This window comes from Trachymyrmex cornetzi, unplaced genomic scaffold (assembly GCF_001594075.2).
Source record: "Trachymyrmex cornetzi isolate Tcor2-1 unplaced genomic scaffold, Tcor1.1 scaffold56, whole genome shotgun sequence".
NCBI classification, from domain to species: domain Eukaryota; kingdom Metazoa; phylum Arthropoda; class Insecta; order Hymenoptera; family Formicidae; genus Trachymyrmex; species Trachymyrmex cornetzi.
In genome coordinates, this window is record NW_017299871.1 from 1,142,730 (window position 1) to 1,155,014 (window position 12,285).

Here is a 12,285-nt window from a genome sequence, read left to right on the forward strand (position 1 = left end):
CCCTATTGTCCTCCTTTGCTTTCCGGTGCGAACGGATGTCTCTTGTGCTTTTTTCCTATCGATAGAGAGTTTTACTCCCGTTCGTCCCTTTTCACAGTGTCGTATTTATAACACAATATCTATTTATATGTATATGTATATATAGAATGATTTCGTGATCGCACGCTCGTGTACATATGAATATAGCGCGAAAAATGGGTCGCGGTAGATTCTCGTCACTCACCGATGCAATTTCATTCACACTCACATTCACGCATCCGCTCATTTTCCATTCGTTTATCCCGTGTCACGCAGTCTCGCGCTAAAATAACTCTTGCACACTCGCGTTGGCACATATTCGCTTCGTTCGTTTCGTCGTTTGTCATTATAATCGAAAGGTATACCTACATATAGGCCGTGCGTGTACGACGTTTCCATATAGGTAATGCAAAGGCATAAAGTTGTAATTTGACGTAAAGAGTAAACATTCGCCCTTGTTCTCGATCGTGTACATTACCGAGGCGACATACGCGTAATAGTGTAATGCACTCGCTACATTCACTACACGAAATAATGAACCTACACTGTTGTCACGCTACCGATTTCGGAAACTATTACGATCCGATTTTTGGTACAGTTCCCTCGTGATACGGTCCTCTATTTCTCTAATCGTCGGTTTTCCTTGTCAGATGTGTATTGCTATGTCGATCGTTATAGACAAACACGTAACTTTAGTATATTTAAGAAAAGAGGCCAGGAACAGACATATTCGAACGACATTTAGGCCGATATGTTCGCCGTTCAATGTTCTATATCGCAGATGCATACGTACTAAAATGAGCTGCCATTCAGTACAAAATGTTACAAAACCTAACAAGCGCGATAATAGAATAGTAAAAAAAAAAGAATTCGGCTGTAAATCTCAATGAAAGTCTCCGAAAAAAAATATATAGTGTATACAATTTAACAGTTGTTACACAAGTACTTTAAACTAAAAGGAGAACATTCATAAGTGACGAAAGGTTTCGCGGCAGTGATTACATGGCTCGTTTATTTCCGTTGTCAGTCTGATCTTTAGATAGATCGATCACGGAAACGGCCTAGGAAACGAAAGAGTATTGGCGCTCGTTGTTCGTGGGAGAGTATGTTACATTGATCCCATTAAGACTCTTTCACGGTGATCTTTCAAGACATCCTGAAACGAGTTTCGTGAATGATCCGTTCCCGTAAGGCGTTAAATTTCTTTGACACTTACAAATCGCGGAAGTTTCGCAATAGGTGTATCGTTCTACATGTTGAGTAAAAGTCGTTGCACTTTATATGCGAGATGGCGAATGCGTGGTCCTCGTACTCCCTCTCTTTGAGAAGAGTCGTAAATGCGAAGAATGGATTTCCTTTCGACTCTCGCTAACGCGGAATGTCTGCAGCACGAATGCTTTGAATCTCTCGGTTAAAGTGAGACGATTTTAGCGTATCGCTTCGGAGGTATCATGAAAGCTATGCCTCGAATCAACCCCCAATTAGTTTAACGGATCTATTTGCGCGCGAAGAGATATTCTCTCGAGGACATCGTCGCTCTGACTAGGTAATCACGAGTCCTAGATGATACATGGGAGGATCGTCTTCTCGCTTCTCGCGGAGGCGACGCGTCGGGGCGCCTCGAATTCGTGAGATCCATAGGGATAGCGATGTTCCGTGCCGATCAGCCGATTTCTACGTACGATCCGTTCGCGGGATTTGAGGTCGCGGTTATGGTTACACGAGGAAACCCTGTGAAGTGGCGGACATTTGCGCCCGCAATGCCGTCACGCTATTCATGATCTTCTTCTGATGTCCTACGAGCGTTATGCCGAGGGCCGTGAGCTCCTGGACGGTGACGCGCGCTGCTGCCTCCAACGTCGTCACGCCCGCCCGCTCAAAACTCTCTGCGTATCGTGACATCTTGATGGAAGCTAGCCACTCGCTGACGGAATTCAATTGCGTTAGGTCCACTGCATCTGGTGCCAGTGGATTTGTGCCCCTGTCAAAAACAATAAGATAAGAAATATCTCTTTGTGCGCGAATGAATAACGTTCACAGCGGGGAGGAGTACGAAAAAGTTAGGGTAGGTACACGAGATTTCAGGATTTTTTAAATTCTTTCGCTATCCAAATACATTCACATTCGCATAATTCAAATGTATGTTTTGGATGCTTTGCTCATTTGCTATCGACTACGCCACAAGTTAATGACAAAGAAGCTAAAAATGAAATAAAGAAGATGATAGTTCGGCCGCAGACCGCTCGACGTTTCGTCGATGTTGAAGTTACTAATATCTTCGTTATTTCATAGGATATCGGGTTACAAAATACTATATGTAGAATATCGTTTCATTATTAATGATATATTCTTAAATTGATCGAAATTACGTTTTACTTCTAGGTAGATTATACTATCAGTATGTATTATTGGCTGTAAAACGTAACTGTATTGTTTCCTGACTTTACATAAAGAAGAGAGACATATACATATACAAATGTTTAGATATTACATACGTATATATAAATTGCAAAAAGGCATCTTAAATATGTAAAATTATTGTCACGTTGATTATTATATAGGGAGAAAGAATAAATCAATCAAAGTTCATAAATTTAAATTCTAGAATATCTGCGAAAAAATCTAAAATGATAATTCAATTGATATATATAATTTATTTACTAAATTTTTAAGGATAGATGTATAAAACGGGACTTAACTAATATGTATAGATTGGTTATTTAAATATATACAGTTTACTCCTAAATAGGTTTTTTATGAATATACACATATGTGTAATATTTGATCGGCTTTGTATAAATTATAAATTACGAATTATACATTTTGAAAAATAAACATAATCAATGTATACATATGATTAATTCGTAAGTTTGGTTCACTTTTTTGTACAACGTTATGTACAGGCGCTACGAAACTTAAATACCGATACATACATCCAATCTTTCTTCGGCTCAATAATAATCATACAAAAAAATAAAAATTAAAAAAATAACTAGTAATAAACATAATCCAAATGTAGTTGTGTATCAAAACCTTTATTATATTAGTATAATCATACGTTTCGATCCTTGGTTCGGATCCTTTTCAATATAACCTAACTACTATATATATATAGTAGGCAAAATACTATATATATACTAATATAATAAAGGTTTGATACACACAACTACATCTGATGTTTGGACTCGAATAGGCATTAAACATATTTGGATTTATTCATCCGAGTCAATAAATTAATGAAATAAACATAATATTACTGATATTAAAAAATCAAAATATTAATATTAATGTGTTAATACATTATTATTAAAAATAGTATGAGTATCATACTAACATAATATTAGTAATACTAATATGTCAATAATAATAATAAAACAAATACCGCGAAAAAAGTAATATAAGTACTATAACGATGACGACATAATGGCGATGTAATGACAATAATGAGGATGATAATAACGCAAACTGCTAACAATAGTATTGTTGACGAGAGATGTATCATATGTAACGTGTTAATGATACATAGTTTACAGTTTAGGTACATATACACGTGAACGGATTACAGTGCGTATGAAGGCAAGCAGTGCAACATAAACTAAGAGGTTTACCAAGCATGGAGACGGCTGTCTACATGACGGCGATATTTCATTACTGTGTCAAAGAAGCAGAGAGAACGTGAAAGCACAGTCAGCGTAATCAAATCGTTGAAATGTTAAAGGGCGAATTCTGTGTTATTTAGGGCACTGGACGAAACAGAAACGATTGAGCTTCTGTTCTTCTGCGCTTCTTTCTTTCTTTTTTTTTCTCTCATCCACAAATAGGATTCAGTGTGTGGGAATGCCGCTTTTGATTCTCTTTTCTTGTTTTCTTTACCTGTTTCTCAAATGCACGTTGGAAGATTCCGATGAGGCGGGTGGGGGTGAGGGTGGACCACCCCTTTCTCTGATTCTGACAATTGTTAGCATTTGTTAGTGCGATGAAGGTCATATTAGGTGTGTGTTTCTATCTGCAGGCTAGTTTCAATCTATTTGGCTTTGAATTTTATCTCTTTTCTCAAATTTTATCTCTTTTTTATCGTTCGCCAATACGAATATCTTCATGTTTATCTTTTACAAACAGCTTGGAATAATTTTAAGCTTTTTACAAATGCATTTTATATTAAATCTTAAAAATACAAAAAAAAAGACGAATTTAGCGTGATCGATATTTCAACATGATTATGAAAAATTCGACAAATCACTTTTATTTCTATTTATTCCTATCATTGGATAAATGCCTCACCTCCGGCCTATAAATGCTGCGACAAGTTTTTATTGTAATATTTTCAGAGGACGTAAAGAGAAATAGCCTAATAGCAAATTTTGTAATCAATGAATTAATCATTTCTCTTAGAATGGCGTTGTTTCATTATACTCTGTAGAAATAGTTTAGAAATTAATGTTATGATTACAATATTTCTTGATGATTCATGGATGCAGAAATATGATCTAACACCGTTAATTGTTAATTATATTGTTTTTCATTTAATATATTACGTATAAAAATACTATTCTAAAATGGTCAACCGGTTGCACGCGTGCTGTACATATATATGTTAATAAATCTTTCGCTAAGATAAAATCGATAGTTTTAATAAATTACACGATAAGTACTTATATCGATTTAATGTATGATGTATGGGGTGTCGTAAGACTATGGCTGTTCTTTTGAGCAATTTGTTATATATAGGCGAATTTTTCCCCATAGAAAACTTTATCTTATCGAGTCCGAACTGATTAAAGAATTCGCAGTCGAAAGAAATGGCGTTAGTTTTGGGACACCCTCTGTAAATGTATGCGTGTGATTTTGTGTGTACGTGCATATGCATTTTTTCTTTCTTTTTTTTTCTTTATGCGTATATCAATGAAAGCTATGATGATTAATATAGAATTATGAGAACACTTTAAAGACTCTAGTTGCTTTTATGCACACCACGTTTATTTGCCTTTTATTCTCTAAGCTCGCGTTTAAATCTATATTGCTATTCGATGGTTGAATTTATCCTTCATAAAATTTGGAAACACTCTTAAACTTTCTATTTATATCTCGGTACAATTTTAATCGATAATATACGCTCTAACTCTGTATGGTAAAGTTTATTGCTTAGTTCAACATGGAGAAATTCTCTGTATCGTCTAACATGTATATCTATAGCTACATCCTCGCATTTATCGATAATTCGTAGTAAAAAGACTGGAGAAGAGATTCTTTTACGACGGTACTACTCTTGTACATACAGTTTATAGCACACTCCGATAATGTATTATCGGCTGTATTATACCTCTACTATTTTCGTCACATGTACTATTCCATCTGACACGATTTGGATTATACTTTTTTTTTACTATTTCGCTGGAAGAGCGCCTATGATTTCTCTACGACTAGCGCGATTATAAAAGATAATGCGAATCGTAACGATATAGAATGCAGTCTTTTGAGATTACGTCCGGTTTAAACGCCAGGCGTTAATTCTGATGGCTAGAAAGACGGGCGGAAATGATGATAATGATGATGGTGATGCTCTTGCTCGTTTTAATTCAAGTGTAACCATTCTCAGCCGAAATGAGAGAACGGAACCCAGTTGGGATAGGTGAGCGGTGATTGTTGGTGTGGCAATGCGTGTGTTGCTGCGTGTGTTGCTGCATGTGTGTGATAGTGTAAGCTACGGCCGGCTCCTGGTGGCATTACTGGAACGGCAATCGCTGACTGGGCTTGTTGATGGGCCTGATGGCCGACTATGTCTACGAACGGGCTCGCCGTGCTCGCGGCTGGGCCTGGGGGCATCGCAGCCGCCGCAGCCTGGGCGGCAGCTGTATGGCTTGTGACATAGTACGGATTGTGTGCAGGCGGCCTCACGCTGTAGGCGATGGTTGTTGTTGTCGTGGACGATAGTTGTCGCAGTTGCGTTGCAGTTGCAGTAGTTCGTAGTCAGGTACCAAAGGACACCACAAAACCAAAAGCACAAAGAATTAGCCCAGGGGGAAAAAAGAGGCGAAACGAAGGAACAGGAGAGAAACCAACGAGATTTCCAAATGCGAATTTTATATTGCGTCCCATTGGCATAGAGATAAAACGCGAACCGATAAGTCGCTCCGCGAACAAAAGATACATGAAATAATAATGTAATAAAATGATATAATGTTTTCTTTCATGCCAATGGAATATTCGGAGAATCTGAGGGAGGAGGCTTACCCATTTCGTTGCGATTACAAGTTTCTTGTAGGAAACATAAAATTACAGTTAGATAACTTGCTATATAAACGAATTTTTATCTCGTAGATATTTTATATACTACTCGATTGCAGCAAAACTCAATTTTATCGAAACCAGTGAAAGAGAAAAGCAACACAAAATTAGCCCCCTGTTAAACATAGCTGCATCTTGTAAAGAATAATTGAAATGCGAACAATAGACTCAAGAAGTGTAGAAATGATAAGCGGCAAAAGCAATTGGAAGCTCTGTTGAAGTCGTCGCATAATGCATGGTCTCGACTAAGTTCCCGAAACACGATAAAAGTACGCAGACGACGTAGACTTTCGTCCATAAATTAATTTTCCCGTCAACTAACTCTGGAAACCTCGCTCGGCCAAATGTATTTTGAAGCATAAAGCAATACCGTTCACAAGATGTGACTCTTTGATATTAAAATAGCGAAGAGAGATGCGAAGTGTGTACTATAATGTGAAGGAAGAGATATTCGAATTTTCGAGGCAAATCTAACAATTATTTTGCTCTCTTCCTTTCTCGTGCGTGTCGGAAAATGAATGTCAAAATGACATAGACGCAGTAGAAAATTTTGAGGACTGTTACTTAGGGGATATGCCGAGAGAACTAATTAAAAAAAAAAAAAAAGAAAAAAAATCAGAAAAAGCACGAATATAAAAAGCAAGTGCGTATAACGCAGTCCAGTATGTGTAGCCTGCTTCCAGTAATGCCAATCAGGTCGAAGTGTCACGATGGCGCGAATACGTATGCGAGTATGCAGACATTGGCCTTCCTTCTGAATACATATGCATATTATATATGTGTATACGATTGTAGGCTTGTGCGGGACGTCATACATCAATGAGCCACAATGCCAAATCCCATTCTAAGTGGCGTGAAACGGATGTAGCATGATCCACGCGTGAGTGTTTCGGCAAATGAATGAAAATAATTATTAGCTGTCGAGAGAAATTAATTTATGGACACGATATATAAGTCACGTAGCATGCGGCGTGATTCTTATTAAGATATTAATGAACGAGCGACTCAATGGGAGATAAATGAAAGGAAAAAGAACGAGATAATGTCAATGAAACAATGATAACTATTTACGAACGTGCGCTTGAAGCAAATTTCATTCGTTGTATGCCGATTATACACATTCCGTCATATTTCCTTGATTTACATTGTATGATAACAATTACATTGCTAAACGTTTAATTCATGAAATGAATTTCCTAATATTATTTTCGTGATTAACATATCCTAAAAAGATCGTTTCCTATCACGTATCGGTACTTGGCGATTACAGTGACAAATGAGCGCTTTTACCTGTTCTGAGCGATTTTTCTCAGTGTGTCCGGACTTCGTATGAGCTTGTCCAAAGTCTGTGTGAGATTGGAGAAGGTCGGCCGATGGGTGCGTTCCTTCTGCCAGCAATCGAGCATCAACTGGTAGATAGCCTCCGGACAATCCATCGGCGCTGGAAGCCTGTAGCCTTTCTCGATCGATTTTATCACATCTTGATTCGACCAGTTCCAGTACGGCCTCTCGCCGTACGACATCACCTCCCAACATACGATACCCATACTCCAAACGTCGGAGGCGCTCGTGAATTTACGGAACGCTATCGCCTCCGGTGCTGTCCACCGTACCGGAATTTTACCGCCCTGAATATAAATGGTAGATTAATCGAGCAAGAAATTATAAATATATATTCGAGCCTTATAAGTCATTGGGTTATATTAATTTTGATTCCGCAACTTAAATCTGCTCACCCTGGTCGTGTAAGCCCCCTCTGTGGCACTCTCGATCTCTCTACTGAGCCCAAAATCGGCGATCTTGCAAACCAAAGCGGCATTGACTAACACGTTTCTCGCGGCGAGATCGCGGTGCACGTAGTTCATCTCCGCGAGATACTGCATGCCGCTGGCGATGCCACGCAGCATGCCCACCAGCTGGAGCACTTGGAACTTGCCGTCGTTCGCGCGCAAGAAAGTGTCCAGGCTACCGTTTTCCATGAACTCCGTGATGATCATCACCGGATTGCTCTTCGTCACCACGCCTTGCAGGAATATCACGTTGGGGTGTTCAAATTGGCCCATTATCGACGCCTCTGTCAGGAAATCATTACGAGCCTTGTCTGCGGAGCCTGGTTTCAGGGTCTTTATGGCCACATCTATTTCTGTCCGTCCGTCGGGAGGCAATTTCAATTTCCCTCGGCAGACATCGCCGAACTCTCCGCCACCTGTGGTCGCAAAAAAAATCGTCCAAAATATAATCAAATTACTATAATTATCTTATTTGATAACCGTTCGTGATACCATATAATAATGTACAAAATCGCACCTATAATGGCTTCTATCGTGATATATCCGGCGTCTATCTCTCGGGCAAATTCGCGTACCGCCTGATTCGGGTCCTCGTAGGTGTGAGGATCGACATAACTCCTTGCACCTGCACCGCCTGCGCCGCCTGCGCCCGCCGCGGCGACCCCCACTGCAGGTGTGAACAGCGGCGTGGTCACTGCAACGTCACGAAAACAGAGTTCATTATATTAACACGAGGGCCGGTGGTGCGAAATTTTGACAGAACTCTAGACCGCGCGTCCCAACATTCGCTCTATCGCTCGGCCAACCGTGTCAAATCCCGCAAAAAAGAAACACTCACACATTCTCTCTCGTCAGCGAGTTTAAAATTTCCAAAAAACAAGACACAACCAAGAAAGCCAAACGCAGGTGGATTCTAAAATATGTCTCTTCTCTTTTTCAGTCCCACTTTAGTGAAAGAGTCTTTTTTTTTACTTGTATGTGTTTATCTAGCTTAGAATCTGGTGTGTTTAATGTCAAACGGCGGTGTCTATGTATGCTAAAAATTCGCGCATAGTCAAAATGTACAATTTTTGCATGCTAAATTATTTTGAAGATTATTACGATATATCCGGAAAACTCAGCGATTTTTTACACCGCTCGTCCGGGATGCTTCGAACGATTCAAACAGTCTTCCTCTCGTTGATTTTTATTATCTTCTTTGTTCACACCAATTTAATTTCTATTTGAGCCGTCTCGGAACATCCAAGTATTTTGCATATATCATGGTAAGAAGAAAGGCGATCGCAAAGCACGATCGCTTGAAGAAAAATGAAAAATAAGATTTAAAAAATTGGATGCAAGAACATGATGCAATTGCGTGCGAAACACGGGGCTGCAGCATGCTTTTATTACTTCCAAACTTTTCATCCATATCGCATATCTAGGACAGTGAAGAAAGAACAGAACGGAGTGTAGCGTAACTAAAGCTAAACTATAATAATCGTGGAGAACTCGGAGTGAGTGTACGAGTGTCGGTGCGTTCGGTTATGCCTTTAATATATCGTGCGGACATGTCCGGCGTTTCTGTTTTTCTTTCAGTCACGAAAATTTTGGCCGGAGATTAATTTGGGAAACAAAGGACTTACGCGAGGACTTGCTCTTGTTGTTGGTATGGGTTGTCACAATCGGTGAACTGTCCATTTTGCAGTGCACTGTGAACAACACAACAACCAACACACTAATTGACAAACAGCAAAACAAAAAGAAGCGGCAAGTGTACGATGATGAATTTTTTTTTTAAATGACGTAAAGCGAGAAATGGTAATTGAAATATCTTGATCACGGATGAGACTATTGTGAAAATATGTAATCAAATCCAAGTAAAAATTATTAGAATATCCACATAACGCGCTGATTAAAAATGCACTCTTTTAAGCGTATCTCTGTATTTTCTTTTCATCTTTTATGTTCTTCCCGGTTTCACGAATCAAATCCAGATATAAAAAGCACATACGATATTAACATCGACACACTGGAAAATACGCATGCAATTGAAACGTGAGCAATGCAACATAACAAACATACGCAAGCACAATGCGCACATACGCGAACACGCATAATGTGTATCTAAGAAAATTAGGTATCGTGCATAATTGTTGTATACGTGTGTTTGTTGGTGCGTGTGTGATGTGTGTATATGCAAAAGCGTAAAGTCTGACTTAGATTGAGAGTGTAATGCATGTACAGGGGTTGCAAAAATAATCTACACAAAATTGAGTTCCTAAAAAACAAAACTTGAGGTGTTTGGAGAAGACTTACTGTAGGTCACAACTAGTCCTGTAGTAGCAGGCGATTGTGTACATTGTTTCATTGGATTTTTTCATGGATTTTTCATGGAGGCAGGTTCGATAGATTAGGGGAATCGCACATGAAAAGAAAGAATCGAAAGAATTTGGTTAGAATAATCGCACTCAGGCAATGGGCCAGATCGATGTGAATTTTGGTTGGAAAGCGATCGTTTCTCTTTAAGTCCCTGTCGCGGACGTATTTCAGAGCCCGACTGCTTTCTCTTCGCTCATTTTCTCTATGGTGTTAATTGTTCAGCTATCTCTCTTTCTCTCACTCTCATCCGCAAAAAAATCTCTACAGTATTGAGGGGGGTGTTTAACGTATTATCGTGGGTCTGTTTGTATACGGGGTATAGTTTCGACACTTGCTGGATCTAAGGGGGGCCAGTGATTCCAAAGTTAGTCACAAGACACGAGGGCATAGTGAAACAACTATGAAAGTGACAGGGTTGTGGGGGCGGGGCGGGTAATAGCGATAATAAATTTTTAAAAAGAGAAATTTCGAGCAAAATGCAAACGTACCTTCGCCGTTTCTGTATTCCAAGGTGTCGCAGTCGCTCGGCTGTTTCTTGTTGCATTCGTCCGAGGCCCTGCTGCAACGAAATCGTATATCAGCCGAATTGAGCAAAGCAATTGGAAAGAAGTGACTTTTCGTGCGTTAGTATACGATAGTTAGCAACACACTTGAGACATATACATATTTCAAATATAGAAAATGATTCAATTACCTTCTAAGAATTAAAACGGTCATGATGATAATAATCACGAGAAGTACGACCACAGCAACGATCGCCCCTGCGATTATTCTAACTTGCATGTTGTCGTCCTCGCCAACGTAGTCTGCATGAAACATTTCTGTTAAAGGCGCGGTACGAAGGAGATTGCGAAATGTGAATCTAAATGCCGCTGAACGCGCTTACCTAAACCCATCGCGTGGGGTGTCTTTTTAAATATCACCGGCGTGTATTCGCCCCAGCCGCGGGTGGTCTTGGCGCGAACCTGTATCGCGTAATCCGTGGAAGGCTTGAGACCTTTGAACGTGGCAGACAGCTCGGACGTTTGAATGACGGTTGCATTAGTGGCGTCGTCGTAGCGCGGGTAACACCTCACTGTATCAGATATCGAGATTATTAATCCCTCCGCCGCCACAATGCGATCGAATGACAATTTAGAATTGATCTCGCCGTACAATGGCATAGCAACATATTGTTATTATGACTTTTACCTTCATATCGCTCGACGAGATCGTTGTCTCCGCCAGTTCCGATATCTGGCGCGTCCCAACTGATGCTGAGCTCTGAGCTCTTGACACTTGTGATCCTGACGTTGCTCACTAGACTTGGCACGCTCGCCTCTGTCGTAACGGTAATGTCCACGTATTCCGATTTGCCGACCAACGACGATACGCCGTTCTCGGCGAACACTTGGAAGCGATAAGTAGTCACCGCGTTCAGACCGGTTATCGTGATCTTCGTGTCGTTGAAGATCTCCTGTTACAAAATCGAAGCGAATACGCGCGTCAACTTTTTGATCGAGGAATAATTCAACTATCGCGCAATCGATATACTCGCGTATAAATATACGATTTTGACGAAAACTCACGGTATTAGGAATGTATTTAACGCCCATGCTGCAGGAATCGCAGTCCACTCTATAAGTCGTGTCAGACCTGCCACCCTGCATATGCGGTGCATTCCAGGAAAGGATCACCGTGGACTGATCGACAAAGTTGACGGTCAGGTTTTGCGGCGCCGAAGGTGGTTCTGCAAAAAAGCATATAGTCTTGAAGATTTTCGCGGAACGCCGACCTCCAAATTCTTTCCATCTTCCATGTACGCAAAACTTTTTCTTTGACTACAGTATAT

The 12,285-nt window shown here is 40.0% G+C and overlaps 1 protein-coding gene across 10 annotated transcripts in view; it reads right to left on the reverse strand.

Annotated features, from left to right (window-relative positions):
• Positions 1-13: 13 nt before the first annotated feature.
• Eph (Eph receptor tyrosine kinase) overlaps positions 14-12,285 on the reverse strand; it is a 62,672-nt gene continuing 50,400 nt past the window's right edge. Inside the window, exons 5-15 of one of the 10 annotated variants that reach the window (XM_018514955.1) lie at positions 12,023-12,183; positions 11,646-11,910; positions 11,341-11,529; positions 11,149-11,260; positions 10,943-11,013; positions 10,392-10,409; positions 9,719-9,784; positions 8,611-8,787; positions 8,040-8,509; positions 7,594-7,931; positions 14-1,999 (exon numbers count right to left, since the gene is read on the reverse strand). In XM_018514955.1, the coding sequence (XP_018370457.1) occupies positions 1,735-1,999; positions 7,594-7,931; positions 8,040-8,509; positions 8,611-8,787; positions 9,719-9,784; positions 10,392-10,409; positions 10,943-11,013; positions 11,149-11,260; positions 11,341-11,529; positions 11,646-11,910; positions 12,023-12,183 (2,132 nt within the window). In that variant the 3' untranslated portion in view covers positions 14-1,734. Of the gene's footprint in view, positions 2,000-3,405; positions 5,915-7,593; positions 7,932-8,039; positions 8,510-8,610; positions 8,788-9,718; positions 9,785-10,391; positions 10,410-10,942; positions 11,014-11,148; positions 11,261-11,340; positions 11,530-11,645; positions 11,911-12,022; positions 12,184-12,285 lie in introns of those variants that run through there. The other 9 variants (XM_018514954.1, XM_018514948.1, XM_018514949.1 and 6 more) reach the window with 9 other exon arrangements.